General features: G+C 40.2%; 1 protein-coding gene across 5 annotated transcripts in view; it reads left to right on the plus strand.

Moving 5' to 3' along the window:
* The window catches only part of epb41l4a (erythrocyte membrane protein band 4.1 like 4A), a 303990-nt gene that overhangs the window by 140730 nt on the left and 142407 nt on the right, over positions 1-20853 (plus strand). For all 5 annotated transcript variants that reach the window (XR_015760856.1, XR_015760851.1, XR_015760853.1 and 2 more), the window contains exons 5-7: positions 7816-7894; positions 9337-9434; positions 10182-10302. Coding sequence is in view for 2 of the 5 variants with exons in the window: in XM_043710600.2 (XP_043566535.2) it covers positions 7816-7894; positions 9337-9434; positions 10182-10302 (298 nt within the window). In the remaining 3 variants the exon portion in view is untranslated. The remainder of the gene's footprint in view (positions 1-7815; positions 7895-9336; positions 9435-10181; positions 10303-20853) is intronic.

Raw genomic sequence — 20853 nt, forward strand, 5'->3', positions numbered from 1 at the left:
TGTCTTCTAGAAATGAAATATGGAGGTAATCTGAAGGTCAGCGTAAATTAAGTTTAAATTCATGTTGGAAGTGATCTGTCAGTAAACTGTGCCACAGCATTAAAAGGAAGTTTTATAGGAACTATTCTCCACCGGTTATATTCTGACGCTTACCTCCAAGAACAGGGGAAACTGCAGTGTAGGGCTGAATACTTCAAACACAGGAAGGAAGAGGAAATTGGAAATGGAGTCTATGCAGATAACGGTTGCACATTGAAATTACAGCATCCCATCACCAATCACCCTTTATTTACAAATGCATAGCCTTTGACAATAGCACTGCCTGTCATAATTCAGGCATTCAGCCTTTCAATATCCATGACTTTCACACATTCATGTCAACCAGAACTCCCTGATTGGACCAGATTACCATCTCCAAATAGAGAACTCATACAATCACTACACACATCTCCAATAATTGCTGAATCCTGCCATTAGTTTGCCCATTCACTATCTTGTTTAGGTAATGGTAGTGAAAAATAAACTAAAGCTACAAAGGGAGACAAAGATAGAGATGTGCGTAATATTCATCAATGTTTTGATTTTAACCTGGAGGCAAGTTTTGTGCCATGGTTGAGGTGGCAGTGGATGAACTTATGCTTCTTCTGAAATATTGTCAGCATCCTCTTCCTTTGTAAAACAAAACACTATTTAAGTATAAAACCCTCATGAAAAAATCTAGCTTTGCGTTGCACCTCCCCTTGTAACCAATGGAACGTACCTGCTTACTTTTTACATGTCAATAGAAGATTTTGGGTTCATCTTTATTAGAGCTGCCAAATCTATTCTCATATTCTCTTTGTGAGCCTTTTTCTTTCACTCCACCTCTCCTCTCAACTAATTGCATTTGGCTTGTTTCTCATTCAAAACATTTACTTGACAAGCATCATACATGCTCTTTCAGTGTTTTCATTATATTCTCCATGTGCCTCATCATCTAGTGAATTAGTTTCGCTCCTTTACCTTTAGTCTGTATTGCAATGTACCTTGCCTGTATCTGAAGCGGTCCCTTAAGTATCAGCCATTGTTCTGTTAAAGTTTTTCCTGTCAAACTTCAATTCCATTTTATCTAGGCTAGATCCCCTCTCAAACCATTGAATTAAGCCCTTGTACAATATTGAAGTTCTACTTCAAATTATTCTTTCCTCTTTTCTGTTACTAATTTAAATCTCCTGTCCCATATATATGGGCCAATTTTGTCCACCTAATTCCCCAGAATCAGTTTCAGCAATGCCTCTTTCTTAGTTAGTCATCGAGTCATAGAGATGTACAGCCCTTCGGTCCAACCCGTCCATGCCGACCAGATATCCCAACCCAATCTAGTCCCACCTGCCAGCACCCAGCCCATATCCCTCCATACCCTTCCTATTCATATACCCATCCAAATGCCTCTTAAATGTTGCAATTGTACCAGCCTCCATTACTTCCTCTGGCAGCTCATTCCATACACGTACCACTGTCTGTGTGAAAAAGTTGCCCCTTAGGTCCCTTTTATATCTTTCCCCTCTCACTCTAAACCTATGTCCTCTAGTTCTGGACTCCCCGACCCCAGGGAAAAGACTTTGTCTATTTACCCTATCCATGCCCCTCATAATTTTGTAAACCTCTATAAGGTCACTCCTCAGCCACCAACGCTCCAGGGAAAACAGCCCCAACCTGTTCAGCATCCCCCTATAGCTCAAATCCTCCAACCCTGGCAACACCCTTGCAAATCTTTTTTGAACCCTTTCAAGTTTCACAACATCTTTCCGATAGGAAGGAGACCAGAACTGCATGCAATATCCAACAGTATCCTGTATAGCTGCAACATGACCTCCCAAATCGTGTACTCAATACACTGACCAATAAAAGAAAGCATTCCAAATGCCGCCTTCACTATCCTATCTACCCGCGACTCCACTTGCAAGGAGCTACGAACCTGCACTCCAAGGTCTCCTTGTTCAGCAACATTCCCTAGGACCTTTACCATTAAGTGTATAAGTCCTGCTAAGATTTGCTTTCCCAAAATGCAGCACCTCACATTTATCTGAATTAAACTCCATCTGCCACTTCTCAGCCAATTGGCCCATCTGGTCCAGATCCTGTTGTAATCTGAGGTAACCCTCTTCGCTGTCCACTACGCCTCCAATTTTGGTGTCATCTGCAAACTTACTAACTGTACCTCTTATGCTCGCATCCAAATCATTTATGTAAATGACAAAAAAGTAGAGGACCCAGCACCGATCCTTGTGGCACTCCACTGGTCACAGGCCTCCAGCCTGAAAAACAACCCTCCACCACCACCCTCTGTCTTCTACCTTTGAGCCAGCTCTTTCTATTCGTTCAGGAGTAGAGTGGTGCTGGAATACCTGATGAAGGGCTTTTGCCAGAAATGTCGATTTTCCTGCTCCTCGGATGCTGCCTGAACTGCTGTGCTTTTCCAGCACCACTCTACTCTAGAATCTGGTTTCCAGCATCTGCAGTATTGTTTATACCTTTCTATTCGTTCATACAATGTGGGCATCACTGGTTAGGCTCGCATTTATTGCCCACCCCTAGTTGCCCTTGAGAAGGTGGTGGTGAGCTGCCTTCTTGAAAACTGCAGTCTATTTATTGTAGGAAGAGCTACAATGCCATTAGGGAGAAGTTCCAATATTTTGACCCAGTGGCACTGAGGGAACAGCAATACATTTCCAAGTCAGGTTGCTGTACAGCATAGAGGGGAACCTGCAGCTACTGAATGTGTTTGCTGCCATGGTTCTTCTAAATTGTAAAGGTGATGGGTTTAGAGGGTGCTGCCGATGGAGCCTTGGTGAGTTTATGCTGTGCATCTTGCAGACTGTACACACTGATGCTACTGTGCATCAGCAAAGGAAGGAATGAATGTTCTGGATGTGGTCTGAGTCAAATGGACTGCTTTATCCTAGATGGTGTCAAGTTTCTTGAGTGTTTTTGGAGGTAAGCATATCCAGGCAAGTGGGAAGTGTTCCTAAAAACTTCTGATTTGTGCTTTGTGGACAGACTTTGGGGTGTCAGGAGATGAGTTACTCACTGCAGGATTCCTATCCTCTCATCCATTCCTCTAACGACAGTACTTAGATGACTAATCCAGTCAGTTTCTGGTCAATGGTAATTTCCACAGTGTTGATAATTTAGGATTCAGTAATGGTAATACCATAAAATGTCAAGGGGAGTGGTTAGATTCTTCCTTCTTGAAGATGGTCACGGCCTGGAATTTGTGTGGTGCAAATGTTACTTGCCACTGTCCAGGTCTGGCATTTGGATATGGACTGTTTCAGTATCTGAGGATCTGCAAATGGTGCTGCACAGTAAGATTACAGCGACAGGATAGACAGTGTGAGGTCTCTTGAGCCTGGAGTTTGTCCACTGTCTGCTTTTCCTTTTCTTTCTTCTTTTATCATCTATTTTTCTATTTTTAAACTTTCTTTAGTTTGTTTTATTTCACATACCTTCTGGGGAGAGCACAGTCATGGAGGCAGTGGTGGTGATAGCATCAGAACCTGGAATCCAGCAACTAGGGTTGGGCAGTAAATGCTAGCCAAATCAGTGATGCCCTCTTTGAATGAAAGAATAGAATAAATATGTCCGGCAGTGGCTGGGGTCAGTGAGACTTCGATGGTTGGTGGTGAAGTATCTGGTCAGCCCAGATGGCGTTTGGTGGTAAGGAACTCAGCTCAATGTGAGACAGCGTGCCCCCTTTGGGAGTGAGGACTCAGTGCGGGGGAGAGTGTGCCTTCCTCAGGAGTGAGGTCTCAGTGTGGAGGAGAGTATGGCCCCAGTGCGGAGGAGAGTGTGGGCACAGTGAGGGGGGAGAGTGCCCTCATGATGAAAGTCCAGCATGGAGGAACTGTAGCTGTATTTCTTTATTTTTCTCCTTTATACCGAAGACTTTGTATCTAAGATAGCGCCACGAATGGTGACTTTCTATACTTTTCATTGCTCTCCTGTATCCTTGTATTTGAGTACACATGACAATTATACGTAATTCTAATTCTAACATTGTTTAAATCTATGAGGAGACCTACAACTGATAAGAATTAAAGTACTTGCTAGCAAATTGAGGCACACATTTAGGTGGTCCACACAAGCAAATATCTCTAATATATCGTAAAGTAAAAGACACTTTGGAGGAAATAAGTAATAGTATCTGCATAATATCTGGCCATATTGTTAGGTTAATAGTGCTTGTTTTGTTTGTTTTTTATATACAATAAAATTTGCTTTTTATGGCATAGTTCAACTGTTTATAACAACGTGTGTGGCCTTCTTTTTAAATGTTACTTGTCTCTACCTGGATTATATTATATGTTGAATTTGTGGTTTTCCAATCCACTACACCTTTCCAGAATCAAGGGAGTTTTGGTAGATTAGAACCAAATGCATCCACTGTCTCTGAATCTACTTCTTTTTAGACCCAATGATGCAAACCATCAGTTCCAGGGACTAGTAATCCTTTTGTCCAATTAGTTTTCTCAATGATTATGATTGTTTTAAATTCATCCCTCCATTTTGCCTCTTCATTTTCCACTAGCACTGATATGCATTTTGCCTCTTCAACTGTGAAGATGAGTATGAAATATTTAGTCAAAGTTGATGCAATTTCTTTGTTTTCCATTATCAATTTGTAAGTCTCTCCATCTAAGGAACAAAGGCTCACTTTAGCTATTCCTTTCTTTTTTATTTTCACATGAAAACTGTTACCATTTGTTTTCTATTTCTTGCTGGGTTTTTTTTCTCATACTCCACTTCTAACTTTATTAGTTGCTGGTATTTGAAATGCTTCTAATCTTTTGGTTTATCAATAATCCTCACAAAATTCTATGCCCTTTCTTTCAGTAGGATACCATCCTTTACTTGCTTAGTTAGATATGAATAAGGCATCCTTTGATAGAGTTTTTCCTTTTCAATAGAATGCATTTTTGTTTAAAATTGTGAACTATCTTAAGTGTCTGTCACTGCTTCCCTGACATCTTGCTGTTGTTCTAACCTTTCCAGTACAATTTATCTTCATGTGTATTCAATGTGATTGACTGTTAATTGCTTTCTGAAATGGCCTAGCATGCCACTAAATCCAACGGCAATTAAGGTTGCTAGCAATGCCCAGATCCCATGAAAGGGATTTTATTTAGAAAACCCATTGATTGCCAATCTTTATGCTTATGACATCAGTTTTAGATGTCCATTTTTCAAATTTCAATTCAATGAAATTTGAAATTCTGTCATGTTATGGTCACTCTCATCTATGGGATTCTTTGTTATGAGGAGGAATTCATTTTCTCTCATCAGAGTATTATCAGGCTTTGGAGTTCTCTTCCACAAAGAGCAATGGAGGTTTGAACTTTGAATATTTTCAAGACCGATTGATGCAGTCATCAAGTTAATGGGGGTGCAAGGGAGGGGTACAGCAAGCAGAAAAATGGAGTTCTGGTCAGAATCAGATTGGCCATTGAGTGGTGTTCAGCCTCCTTGGATCAGAAAAAAGGATTTCTCGTACTCTTATTTCTTATGATCATTATCTTATGAAATTTATTGTTGTGAACCATGAGGAGGGTAGTCACAGACATAAAGCATATAACTGATTGAATAAGTAGAAATTTTAATGCAGAGAAATGCGAAATGAATTCCCATGGGAAGCACGAGAAATATAAAACAGAGGATATGATTCTAAAGAATTGTGTAGGAGCAGGGAGACGTGGAGAGTTCATGTGCTTAAATTGTTGAAAAGACTGGACAAGTGGAAACGTTTGTTGATAAAGCAGATGGGATCATGGCTTTTTAAACAAAAGTATATAATGCTAAACGAAGTAAGTTATAAAACACTGCTTTTGCCTCAACTGGAGCATTGTGTTCAATTTTAGGTACTAAACCTCAGGGAATACCTGAAGTCTTTACAGGAAATGTACAAATAATTTGAGGATAGATCCAGAAATGAAGCTGAGATTGTTCTCCTGAGAGTACAGAAGGTTGAGAGATTAACTTTTTAAAATCATTCAGGCTTTAGGCAGAGTAGATGGAGAAAAAAACTGTTCAATTGATGGATGAAAAATGAGAAGACACTGATTTAAGTGATTGGCAGAAACACCAAAGGTGCCAGGAGGAAAATGTTTTCACGCTGCATGTGATTCTGACCTGGAGTGCACAGCTTGAAAGATTGGCAGAGACCGAATTAACTGTGCCTTTTAAAAGAAAATTGGATAAGCACCTAAAGAGGAGAAACAACTACAAGGCAAAAGGAGCAAATACGATGCAAGAAAAGAACTTTCAGGTGTGGAATGCACTGCCTGGAAACTGTGGTGGAGGCAGGTTCAATTGAAGCATTCAAGAAGGCATTGGATGATGATTTGGATTAAAACAATGCACAAGGGTATGGGAGATAGGTAGGAAATTAGCAATAGGTAATGTTGCTCATTTGAAGAGCTGGTGCAGACAGGATGAGCTGAAAGGCCTCTTTCTGTGCCATAACATTTCTGTGGGCAGAGAATGGTACTAATTAATTTTGTCTTGCAGGAATCTGCCATGGGTTTGATTGGCTGAGAGACTTCCTTCTCTATGGAATTCCATTATGAAAGGATAGCAAAAGGGAGCTAACAGAACCAAATGCAAACATCATGGGATAACTAGCTCTTTGTCTGTAAAAGGAAATTGATAAGCATCTAAAACAGAAAAACAGATGCAGGGCAAAAGGAGTAAATGTGATGTGAGACAAAACATTTTCACATAGTGAGTCGTTAGGGTGTGGAATGCACTGCCTGGGAATTATGGTGGAAGCAAGTTTAATTGAACCTATATACTCACTTGATGTTATGATTTTGAACAATATTACGATCTCATCATTTATCAATTAGTCTAATTAATTTGCTATGGAATGGCAGATGGAGTTTAAATCTAAACAAATGCGAGGTGATGCATTTTGGAAGATCTGTACAGTAGATGGCAGAATCCTTAGCAGCTTCAACATACAGATGGAGCTAGGTGTACAGGTCCACAGTTCTCTGAAAGTGGTTGTACAAAGGTGGTCAATAAGGCATATAGCATGCTTGTCTTCATTGGTCAGGGCATAGAGCATAAAAATTTGCAAGTCATTTTGCAGCTGAATAGAACTGTAGTTAGATCACATTTTCAAGATTGTATATTGTTCTGGTCGCCACACAACATGAAGGACATGGAGGCTATGGAGAGGTTTTCCTGGATGTTGCCTGGTTTGGAGGGTATTAGCGATGAGGAGAGATTGGACAAATGTGACTTCTTTTCACTTGAATGTTGAAGGATGGCGGCCACCTGAAAGAAGTTTACGAAATTATAAGAGATATGGATAGAATGGATAGGCAGAATCTTTTTCCCAGAGAAACGTCAACTACTAGGGGACATAGATTTAAACCTTAAACTTACTGTGAAAGGCAAGATTTGTACACAAAGAATGGTAAGTGCCTGGAATGCGCTGCTAGAGAGAGATGGTGGAGATGGATACAATAGCAATATTTAATATGCAACTTGACAAACACATGAGTAGGCAGGATTAGAGGGATATGGGCCACGTTGACATAAAATGTTTTTAGTTTAGGAAGGCATCAAGTATAGACACAGTCTTGGTGGGCCGAAGGGCCTATTCTATATAGTTTTTCATTTTTTCTTCATATTGAAAGCTATTCCCTGCAATTCATGAGTATTTCCAGATATTGTAGTTTAATGTACATATGGACGCATTAAGATGTTTAAGTTTAAAAGCATTAATATATAAATGTATTGCATTCTATTTCAAAGTTTCTTTTCTTCTAGCTGGTCCACCATACACACTATATTTTGGTGTAAAGTTCTATGCAGAAGATCCTTGTAAACTTAAAGAAGAAATAACAAGGTAATGAGATGTAAACATGAACTTTGCTTGTTACATTATAAATGATTAAACTAAACTGGAGTTCCCAAAGCTCTCCCTCCATTCCTGTCTGGGGAAGGAAAGCTTGCAAACAGCCTTCCTGCTCTGACACCAATTGAGCAGTCACTTAAGTATCACATCTCATGGCCACTGGCACAGCACCATTAATGGACAGGGTCTAGCCACCCAGTAAACCCTGTGGATCCCTCCTTTAAGGGCACACACCACACCACACCCCTCTGTCTGATCACATGGAGACCCTGGCTTCCAAACTCTCCTGGAGAGAGAGCAGAAATGGCTGACCAAGATGTTGCCTGGTTTGGAGGGTATTAGCTATTAGGAGAGATTAGACAAATTTGGTTTGTTTTCACTTGAGTATCGAAGGATGAGGGATGACCTAATAGAAGTTTGCAAAATTATGAGAGGCATTGATAGAATGGATAGTCAAAATCTTTTTCTCAGGGTAGAATTGTAATTTACTAAGGACATGGATTTAAGGTAAAAAGGGATCAGTTTGAAGGAGGTCAAAGAGGTACATTTTTTAACACAGAGGGTGGCAAGTGCCTAGAATGGGCTGCCAGAGGAGGTGGTGGAAGTGGATACATTTAAGAGGCATTTTGACAAAATTATGAAAAGACAGGGAATAGAGGGATACGCACTGTGTAGAGACAGAAGGTTTTTGAGTTTGGAAATCATGAGTCATTAAATTTCACCCACGCAATCTTTTTAACTTATCCAATTAAAACATCCAAAATGGTCTCTGTGAGGATAATGATATTGGAGCAATTTGTTCACAGAAAACACATTTGATTCTTTCATCAGCCACAGAATTAAGAATAGGTCCCCGATAATGATCTGCTACAGTATCCGATGTGGAAGGGGTTCCCACAGAAAGTCAACCTCCACTGCCCTTGCTACTATCACCCCTCTTCTTGTAAGCAATCCCATCTCTGTGACCATGATCCCACCCTGCACTTGCCTCTCTCCAGGTATCTATTGGTGAACTCTGGTGAAGGCCCCACTGTAATACCAGCAATGGCCACTGCTCACAGAGGCACTGTCCAATTTGAAGCACTGTTAGCTTCTGATTGTTAGGGGTGGAATTACTGTCTTATAGGGCTAAATTCTACAAGTGGTGAGAGGGTAGTTTGACATGGCCCATGGAAATGCTTGATTGCAGTCACATCAGGTTCCTGAAGAAAAACAATGTTGGGCACCCTGGTCCAACATCTCCAACTGGTGGCCAAGACCCTTGGCGCTTAAATCCTAGCCAACTTTTATGTGAGTTTCTTTTGTCAAATACCTGACTCAGCTTTGACCAGATGTATTCCAATTATAGGTTGATTTATCAAAAATGTGGATGCACTGGATGGAATTCAGCTTTAAAAATGTCTTTACTGATAACTTTCTTGTTCTCGTTTTAGATATCAGTTTTTTCTGCAGGTCAAACAGGATGTTCTCCAAGGTCGGCTGCCCTGTCCTTTAGATATTGCCTCTCAACTGGGTGCTTATGCTATCCAGTGTAAGTGTGCCTGTCTTACTCTAACAGTTTAATGATTTAAAAAATATATATATTGCATGAGCTTTAATGAAGAACACTGTTTCTATATTGATAACAATTACGTGTCTGTAAAAATTAACTCTAATGTGGAGAAAAGTGAATTCCATTTGCAAGAGAAATAATTTGCTTGGAGTTTCTGTTCACTGCTCTTGTTAATCAGTCATATGCTACTTCTACACACAATACTCAGAAGACCATGGATTGGGGCTGAAATTTCCTGTTCCCTTTATGTAGCAAAAGCATAGAAGCTGAAAGTCCAGGCCGACATATTCCAGTACAGTGAGACATTATAAATATTGCATGTAGTAGTGTTGAAGTGTCAATTTGTCGTGGCGATAGAATCACAGACATGAGATCTAAAGTCATTTTTTAAAAACAATGTACAATTGGAACAATTGAGGTTAATTTAGAAATTAAGACATGAGTCAAAAACAGAAATTACTGGAGATATTCAGCAGGTCTGGCAGCAGCTGTGGAGAGAAAGCATAGTTAACTTTTGGGTTCCAGTGATCATTCTGAATGAGAAGCTAGATATCATCATGTTTTTTAAATTAGAAAGCTTAAAGTCCATAGTCCATGATTTATACCTAAATATGTAAATATGAAATGAATCCCACAGTTCTAGGTACAACAGTAAGACTAATTGATTACATTGGTTGTAAATGTGAGTGCAAAAATATGATCAAATATTATTTTCTTCCTGTTTAGCTGAACTTGGAGACTATGACCCTTATAAACACACAGCAGGTTATGTGTCTGAATATCGATTTGTTCCTGATCAGAAGGAAGACCTTGAAGAAGCAATAGAACAATTCCATAAAGCATTAAGGTAGGGGCATTCTGTTTTTCACAGCAAACAAATTAGGCTTCAGGAAATATTAGCTAATTTCAGAAAGTCCACAAGAGTTTCTGTAACCAGCAAGAAATATGTATTAGAATATTTTTTCACAATTATTAAGTGAAGTTGTTTACATTAATGACTTGAAGAATTGTAATAATAGGAGACTCAACTGTGACAAACATTTGCTGATGATCACATAATGTTCAGCACCAGTTGCAACTCCTCAGATGCTGAAGCATTCCATGTTTAAATACAACAGGACTTTGACAATATCCAGGCTTGGGCTGACAAGTGGCATGTAACATTCATTCCACACAAATGACAGGCTATGATCATCTCCAGCAAGGGAGGATCTAACCATGGTCCTTGACATTCAATGGCATTACCATCACTGAATCCACCACTATCAACATTCTGGGGTTTACCATTGTCCAAAAACTGAACTAGACTAGTCATATACATACAGTTGCGAGAACAGCAGGCCAGAGGCTAGTAATCCTGCGGAGTAACTCACTTTCTGACTCCCTAAGGCATGTCCACTATCTACAATGTAATTCTGAAATATGTCAAAATACTCCCCAATGTCCTGGATGAGTTCAGCTCCAATAGCACTTAAGAGGTTTGCCTCCATCCAGAGCAAATCAGTCTGCTTAATTTGTACCACATCCACAAACAATGACTTCCGCCACCACCAATGCTCAGTAGCAGCAGGATGTGGCATCTAAAAGATGCACAGCAGAAATTCACCAAGGATTCTTAGGCAACACCTTCCAAACTGCCTAGGTGGCCATGGGCAGCAAATACATGGGAGAATCACCATCTGCAAGTTCTTGTTGTTCCTTCACTGTCAGTGGGTCAAAACTCTGGAACTCCCTTCTCAGCAACACCATTGGAACCCATGGATCTGCAGCAAGTTTAGAAAGCAGCTCCCCACCAGCTTCTCTAGGGTAGTTAGAGAAGGACAATAAATGCTGGTTGAGTCAGCTTCACCCGCATCCCAAGAAAAAAATGTAAGAAATTCATGGCAATAATAAATGTGCAAGAACGATTTGAAGCTAATTGTGCCATTTTGAAGCTCAATGCACAATTCAATGCTCTCCCTTTGATGAACACATGGTTAATAGCAGGGAGGCTCCCCCACTTCCTAGTGCTACTTAAGGGGATCATCAACTGCTTACTGGTTGGGGCTGGTTGATTTTGTTGCGCTGCTTTTGTTACAATTTGTACAGGTGTTTAATGTTTTCTGTAACTCTTTGATAGAGTCATAGAGTCTGTTGCAAAAGGTAATGATGTGACAAGTGCTGAAGGTCTTTTTCTTACCATTAAGATTTCTGAACAAATTAATTGCTCCTTGGCTTAGGTAAAGTAGTATCTTGAAATATGGCATGACTTGCAGATTGAGTAGATGCCTCATGCAGGACAAGCTTCTAGGTGTTGGATGACAAGAAGGAAAATGTGTAAAAGGTTTTAGCAGAATGTCTTGTCAGTCCAGTGTGTTCGGGAAACAATTCTACTACTGAACCCCATCAAGAAGCAATGTGTAAGAAATCTACGCTTCATTGGAAAACGGCAGAGAATCACAAAGTCAATGTCCAAGACCTTCGCAGTAGTGTGCTGTGCTAGCTGTATTTGAACGAGTACACCAAAGTAAACACTAGTGAAAGAGGGACACAAACCGTCCCTTGATCACATGACTCATGAATCTAGTGCACAATCTCTGCACACATGTGTAGAATGCATGCACATTAAGCCATTGTGTCAAATTTCAGACCTCAGCAGTTCCCGGCTGTGTAAACGGGGCATTCTGTGCCCTTTCCTAACAGTTCTGCTCTACGAGAGAAACTGAGAGAGAATGGAATACAGCATTTCTGAAGGAGCCCTGACTGGAATCTCCTGTCCACAATGTGAAGCGCTCTCTTTTTGTGAAAAAAAAAAGAGAAGGGTTGGAATAGCAAACTGAGTGAGAATTGGAAAATCCAGCCCAACGTCTCTCTGCCTGAACTGTTCGTGTGTACCATAGGACCTTTCATCATGAGGGGACTGCCCTTACAATCAGTGAACCTGCTGAGGATGAGGAAGAGGAAGGATGACAATGTAGACAGCCACATCCTGCCTTGGCTGTTCACTAACAGCTAATGTGACTCCAATACTTACTGTGTTATCACCATCCTTCATTCACCAACTTCAGCACCTCTGTAATGTAGGAATGGGTGTTTGGTTTGTATATCAATTTCATTTTGATTCGACAATACCCTGCCTTTAATATTCTATCCATCACCTCTGTTACCTGCTGAATTTATATGCCTATTTTAATCAGTACATCACTCTTTCATATTTCAGTGTTTAAAATTGATTATTGACCTGATAAATTAATTTTCGATCTAAGTCATGCTGTAATTCTGTCATTGGGCTATAAACTTTATTTTTTATTTAATTAAGTGCCATTATTATTTATTTCCAAGTTTAGCTCTTCTTGGTCATTAACCATCTGAATGCCTACTTGGCCAAAGCATAAACATAAAAGCCACTATGAAATAAATATTCCAAGCCAATTTCATGTATAACATTGTGACAAGATTGTAAAGTCAATAAATCACCCTTCATGCCTGTCTTTGCTTGTCCTCGTTCTCCCCTGCAGTGTATCCTTGTAGCTTGCAACATGGCTGGTAGAAGGTTGCCGACTTGCTTTAAATAGGAAATTACAGATGGCTTTAGAAGATGGCATCAAAGAGTTTCAGGCCTAGAATGCCAGGAGCAAACTTCTGGAACTCAGTCTGGGATGAAGCAGTCTGGAAAATCAAACTGCAGTCATAGTCTGAATGAAAACTTCATTGAATGTTTTTGAGGTAGTTGCTGTTTATAGTAACAGCTAGTAATAGCTGTAAATCAGAAGGTGGAAGGGAGAGAGGAACTCAGCAAAATGGTAGTCTCATAGAGAATGATATTGAGCAAACTGATGGAGCTGTGGGCTGACAACTCTGCAGATCTGGATGCACTTACTCCTGGGGCCTAGAAAGAGGTGCCTAATATGTTGGTATTAATTTTTCAAAATAAATTGGACTCTGGAAAGGTTCTGTCAGACTGGAAAGGAGCAAATATTATCCTTCAAGAAGGGAATGAGACAGAAAATATAGAACATGGAACATTACAGCGCAGTATAGGCCCTTCGGCCCTCGATGTTGCACCGACCTGTCATACCAATCTGAAGCCCATCTAACCTACATTATTCCATGTACATCCATATGCTTGTCCAATGATGACTTCAACGTACTTAAAGTTGGCAAATCCACTACCGTTGCAGGCAAAGCATTCCAAACCCTTACTACTCTCTGAGTAAAGAAACTACCTCTGACATCTGTCCTATATCTATCACCCCTCAATTTAAAAATATGCTCCCTCATGCTCGCTGTCCCCATACTTGGAAAAAGGCTTTCCCTGTCCACCCTATCTAACCCTCTGAATATCTTATATGTCTCTATTAAGTCACCTCTCAACCTTCTTATCTCTAATGAAAACAGCCTCAAGTCCCTCAGCCTTTCCTCGTAAGACCTTCCCTCCATACTTGGCAACATCCTAGTAAATCTCCTCTGCACCCTTTCCAAAGCTTCCACATCCTTCTTATAATGACGTTACCAGAACTGTACACAATACTCCAAGTGTGGCCGCACTAGAGTTTTGTACAGCTGCAGCATAACCTCATGGTTCCGGAACTTGATCCCTCTATTAATAAAAGCTAAAACACTGTATGCCTTCTTAACAACCCTGTCAACCCGGGTGGCAACTTTCAAAGATCTGTGTACATGGATACTGAGATCTCTCTGCTCATCTACACTACCAAGAATCTTACCATTAGCCCAGTACTTTGCATTCTGGTTACTCTGACCACAAATAGGAAACTATATGCCAATTTGCTTGATATCTGTCGTGGGGAAGTAATAGAATTGATCATTAAAGGGAACATAGGAGCACATTTGGAAAAACTGAAGATAATCAGAGGGTCAGCATGGTTTTATCAAAGGGAAATTGTGTTTTAACCAGTTTATTGGTGTTCTTTGAAGCAGGAACATGCACTGTTTCTTGCAGGCACCGTAATGCACCAAATATTTAACTGTGCATTCTCAATGATATTCTTCTGTGTACTGCTTTTCATTGTTTCCCAGGGTAGATTCGCTTCCTGAAGATTTCTGAGCTGCAGCCACAAAGCACCTTCCTTAAAAGAGTATCAGACTTGCTTTCAGTGGTTTTGTAAGGTATTTTGAGCCACCTGGTGATGCCTGCAGCCAATTAACACCATTGTTTGTACTTGCTGCAGTCATACAAACATACAAAGAACAAGAGCCAGCCACTCAGCCCTTTGGCCCTGCTCCACCATTTAACAAGATCATGGCTGATCTGGTTTTAACCTCAACTCTACATTCTTGTATATCCCAATAACCTTTATCCCCTTGAGCATGAACAGAGAGGATAGGGAGTTATCATTCTCTTGGTTGAGAACCAGAGGAACTGACTTCAGGTGATGGTAAAAGAAGCAGTGTTTAACTGTGGAAAAGTACAATGATGAGTTAGGATCTGGAATGCACTCAGAGTGTGGTGGAGACAGCATCAATAAACATTCAAAAGAGAAAGGGATATTTGTCTGGAGAGGAAACACTGGCAGAGTTATGGGGAAAAGATACGACATGGGGCTGACTAACTCTTATAGAGACAGCAGGGCTGAAAAGCCTCTCTCTGTGCTATGTATTCTCTAGTTGTAATATTGCTTAACGTTAATACAAGAAGTACATGTTACCAAAGCCTGTGGTCTTGTGCTCATCAGGATACATGCAAGAATGCCAAATTTTAAATAATCACAGCAATTTATGCTACGGGAGCATAGGTTACTGATTATTTGGCAAGTCGGATCCAAGTTGTCAGGGCACATCTTCCTATTTCCCCCACCTTTTCTGAGGCTTGAACATTTTTGTGACACCAGATTGGGGACAGCTGGAAGACTGGGCTGGCGGGGTTGGGACCTGTTGGAGGAGGAGAACTAGAGGTAGAGGTTGTGGGAGATCTGTGAGAGTGAGGATAGGAAGGTAGGGGAACAAGGGGAGGGTGCTTTAAGCTGAAGGGTTTTGAATGCAAAGCATCTACCTTTTCATGTACGACAGAACCTGCTGGAAAAACTCAGCAGTCAGGCAGCATCTGTGGAAGGAAGACATATGTCTACAAAACAAATATTTCCTTCAAAATTTAAGTCCTCCAATAAATATTAAATATAAAGTATTTTGTAACAATATAAATATGATATCCAATCATGAAACTCTCAGTCATGTATAGGTGTTGTAATAAATCTTACTAAATATTTTGCAGCAAAAATATTGCCACATCTAAAGCGACATTTATTCAAAACTAATCCATTGTCCAAATTGCATTTTGGACATTAGATACTATATAAATGATCTTTTCTTCTTGGTGTGTTCAATCAAACTGTAGTTGAATAAGCTACTCTTTGTACACCCTAGTTTCAAAATGAATGGATCAGCTGTGTGTCCAGCAAGTTTGTCCTCCTGTCAGATGTAGGTTAAATCACTTTATTTTATGGAGCTTGCCATTTGACAGCACTACTTCTGCATTATTTACTTTGCCATTTTATCTCTAACAATGTTACAATGTAAAGTAAACAGGATATATGATGTTTTTCCAGATCCTTAATCTGGAGTGACCCCGAGGTATTCTGACTGAATAGAAAGTTTGTTAGCTATAAGTACTAATAATATCATATTTGTAACATATTGTTAGGCATTTTATTACAAATGGTTGGCCATCCATAATTTTGCTTTTGTGTTGTGTAATATTATCTGAAGTTCAATCACCTTAAAAGAGTCTTTCCATCTCTTGTGAAAAGAATAGCGTGGGCCCTCTTGTCATGCAGCAGTCATGTCCTTGCCCCAGACCAAGAGACCCAAATTTGAGTCCCACTCTGCTCTAGAGGTGTGTAATAACATCTCTGAACAGGTTGATTAGGAAAAATAGGTTAAATAAAAGAAAAAGGATCTCGACCTGTTTCAGGCAATCTCATTCTTACCAAAATATATATCTGATTAAACTACTATAAACTCTCCCTTTTTTCTCTGCACGAGAATATTTTTTCAGAAACTGGAAGTCGCTTTTTTAAAATTGGTTTTGTAGTGAAGAAATGGATGCCCTGATAATCTCTTCCATTTATTCAGATACATTTTCATTTTTTGTAGTGACCTGGTTTGCTTTGAGATTCCTATTCAGTTGCCTATTTACCTAGTTTAGCTTTGCTAAACTTAAAACAATTTCCTAATGGCACTTTAGAAGCTCTTATTTTCTTGTGAAAGCGGCCATGAATACTTGTAATATACAGTTATTGTAGACATTCCAGATTCTTTGATATTCGATAGTTATTTCAACACTGCCAATCTGTGCTGCTCCATTCTGACAAAATTTGAGGACTAGAAAGGTTGAGTTTCTGGTTTGGTTTCTTCCAAACTACCCCCTAAGGTAACGAACATGAAATATTGTCCTTTCTATGTCACTAACTGTGCAGTACTTTGTCCGAGTAGCCATTCGTCACATTTGAATGTAAATATTTAGTGGTAGCAGACTACTAAAATGTGACTCTGTCCTCATTAAATTAAAACAAATAATTGTTTATGCTGTAATGGTCTCATGCAATCTCTTCTGAATCCCATTCAGTTAAGATCTTTGGCACTAATTTTGATTGCCAATTCAAAATAGGCCACTCCAGAATAGGTATACTTGGAAATGTACTCAATATTGCTGTCTGGACATTGAATATGTCAGTTATCTGACAGATACGTTGCCTTTACTGACATTTGTCCATGTTGGGCGTGTGGTGTTGGAAAAGCACAGCAGGTCAGGCAGTATCCAAGGACCTGGAGAATCGACGTTTCAGACTGATGCCCAAAATGTCGATTCTCCTGGTCTTCTCCTGCTTTTCCAGCACCACACTCTCGATTCTGATCTCCAGCATCCGCAGTCCTCACTTTCTCCTAGTTGCTACTTGTCCATAGCAATTACACTGCATGACCTGATTTGCCCAACTCCTTAATAGATATTGTGTTTCTAATTTGAGTAGTTATCCAGAACCTCTTGAAACTTCACAGAAACAGAAAGTATCCTTCAGAAAGTAATGAGTGATATATTGAATCAATGAACAAAGAGTTGCTCAGAACAAGACCCTTTGCAAGTGAGAAATTCCAGTGTGAACTATTATAACTGTCTATTGCGTACTTCTGACTACTGGAATGGGGAGAAAATTCAGAAATCAGAAGTGCTAAGAGACTTGAGAGTTCTAGTCCAGGATTCTCTCAAGGTACATTTGCAGGTTGAGTCAGTAGCTAGGAAGGCAAATGCAATGATGGCATATATTTTGAGAGGACTTGAATATAAAAGCAGAGATGTACTTCTGAGGTGCTCTAAGGTTCTGGTCAGACTACATTTGGAGTATTGTGTGCATTTTTGGACCGCATATCTCAGGAACGATGTACTGGCCTGTTCAGAGGAAGTTCATGAGAATGGTCCCAGGAATGAAAAGCTTAACATATGAGGAATGCTTGAGCACTCTGGATTTATGCTTGATGGACTTTAGAAGGATGAAGGGGGATCTAATTGAAACATACAGAATACCGAATGGCCTGGACAGAGTGGACGTTGGAAGGATGTTTCAATTGGTAAAAGAGACGTGGACCTGAGGGCACAGCCTTGGAGGAAAGGGAAGACCTTTTAGAATGGAGATAAGGAGAAACTTCTTCAGCCAGAGAGTGGTGAATCAATGGAATTCATTGCCACATAAGGCTGTGGAGGCCAGGTCATTGAGTATATTTAAAATTGAGATAGATAGTTTCTTGAGTATCAAGGGGATCAAGGGTTACAGGAGAAAGCAGGAGAATGGGATTGAGAAACTTATCAGCCTTGATTGAATGGTGGAGCAGACTCGATGGGCTGAATGGCCTAATTTATGGTCCTATGTCTTATGGTCTTATGGAATAAAGCATTCAAAATAGTCTCCAACTGCTAACAAGAAAAAACATACAGTTTGCCATTCTGTTTTAGACCACAGGGATGAAGCACCATCCAATTGAAACAAGTTGCATGGATTTTGTGGTTTTTGAGCACAAAATTGTACATTGCATGAGTAAATATGTCTTTGTTACTTCGCAACACTGTTATTAGGAAAGTATATATGTTAGTCTTTAGGGTGAATATATTTAGCCACAGTCTACCTCACAGTATAGCTGAAAAAGGGTGCATCTTGTCTCAGTATTTCATCTCATGCACATCACCACAATTCACAAGAAATATCGATTTAAAGGTAAAACAAAATCTAACTATTCAAATTAGAAACACAAAATCGATAAAGGAGTTGGGCAAATCAGGTTATGAAGTGTAATTGCTCTGGACAACTATCAGTAAAGGTAACTTATCTGCCAGGTAACTGGCACATTCAATGCCCAGACAACAATGTTGAGTACATTTCCAAGTATACTTATTCTGGAGTGGCTTATTTTGAAGTGGGAATTGAAATCAGTGGCAAAGATCTTAATTGAATGGGATTCAGAAGAGGTTGCATGAGAATATTAGAGCATAAACAATTCTTTGTTTTAATTTAATGAGGAGAGAGTTACACTTTAGTAGTCTGCTACCACTAAATATTTGCATTTAAATTTGGAAGAAAGCAAACCAGAAACTCAACCCTTCCAGTATGATAGGCAAGTGCTGATTTGTGACAAGTCGACTCTGATTGATAGACATGTTACTATAGCATGAGTAAGATGGTGGTTAGTTGTTAACTGCCAAGCGTCATTTGAATTTTAAACCAGGCAGGTTGATGTTTATTCATTGGTTTTCTTAAATAATGGCAATTAGGAGGGCAGGAAAGCAGAGCTGGCTAAAGTGAACTGGCAAAAAAGACTAAGGAATAGGTTAATAGGAATGCAGTAATAGACAACAGACAGACAATAGACAATAGGTGCAGGAGTAGGCCATTCAGCCCTTCGAGCTTGCACCGCCATTCAATATAATCATGGCTGATCATTCCTAATCAGTATCCTGTTCCTGCCTTATCTCCATAACCCTTGATTCCACTATCTTTGAGAGCTCTATCCAACTCCTTCTTAAGTGAATCCAGAGAGTGTGCCTCCACTGCCCTCTAGGGCAGAGCATTCCACACAGCCACCACTCTCTGGGTGAAGAAGTTTCTCCTCATCTCTGTCCTAAATGGTCTTTCCCGTATTTTAAGCTGTGTCCTCTGGTTCGGCACTCACCCATCAGTGGAAATATGTTTCCTACTGCCAGACTGTCCAATCCTTTCATAATCTTATACGTCTCAATCAGATCCCCTCTCAATCTTCGAAACTCAAGGGTATACAAGCCTTCAGTGTAAGGTAATCCTGCCATTCCAGGAATTGACCTCGTGAACCTACGCTGCACTCCCTCAATAGCCAGAATGTCTTTTCTCAAATTTGGAGACCAGAACTGCACACAGTACTCCAGGTGTGGTCTCACCAGGGCCCTGTACAGCTGCAGAAGAACCTCTTTGCTTCTATACTCAATTCCTCTTGTTATGAAGGCCAGCATGCTATTAGCCTTCTTCACTACCTGCTGTACCTGCATGCTTGCCTTCATTGACTGGTGTACAAGAACACCCAGATCTCTCTGTACTGCCCCTTTACATAAATTGATTCCATTGAGGTAGTAGTCTGCCTTCCTGTTCTTGCTACCAAAGTGGATAACCATACATTTATCCACATTAAACTGCATCTGCCATGCATCTGCCCACTCACCTAACTTGTCCAGGTCACCCTGTAATCTCCTAACATCCTCATCACTTTTCACCCTGCCACCCAGCTTTGTATCATCAGCAAATTTGCTAATGTTATTGCTGATACCATCTTCTATATCATTAACATATATTGTAATAAGCTGTGGTCCCAGCACGGATCCCTGCGGTACCCCACTGGTCACTGCCTGCCATTCTGAAATGGAGCCGTTTATCACTACCCTTTGTTTCCTATTAGCCAACCAATTTTCAATCCAATCTAGTACTTTGCCCCCAATACCATGCACCCTAATTTTACTCATTAACCTCCTGTGTGGGACTTTATCAAAAGCTTTCTGAAAGTCCAGGTACACTACATCTACTGGATCTCCCTCGTCCAACTTCATAGTTACATCCTCAAAAAATTCAAGAAGATTAGTCAAGCATGATTTCCCCTTCATAAATCCATGCTGACTCTGTCCTATCCTGTTACTACTATCCAGATGTGCAGTAATTTCATCCTTTATAATAGACTCCAGCATCTTTCCCACCACTGAGGTCAGACGAACTGGTCTATAATTCCCTGCTTTCTCTCGCCCACCTTTCTTAAAAAGTGGTATAACATTAGCCACCCTCCAATCCTCAGGAACCGACCCCGAATCTATTGAACTCTGGAAAATAATCACCAACGCATCCACGATTTCCCGAGCCACCTCCTTCAGTACCCTGGGATGCAGACCATCAGGCCT

The sequence above is a fragment of the Chiloscyllium plagiosum genome, unplaced genomic scaffold, assembly GCF_037043375.1.
Source record: "Chiloscyllium plagiosum isolate Xiang-an unplaced genomic scaffold, Cpla_swu_hap1 HiC_scaffold_2, whole genome shotgun sequence".
Lineage (NCBI taxonomy): Eukaryota > Metazoa > Chordata > Chondrichthyes > Orectolobiformes > Hemiscylliidae > Chiloscyllium > Chiloscyllium plagiosum.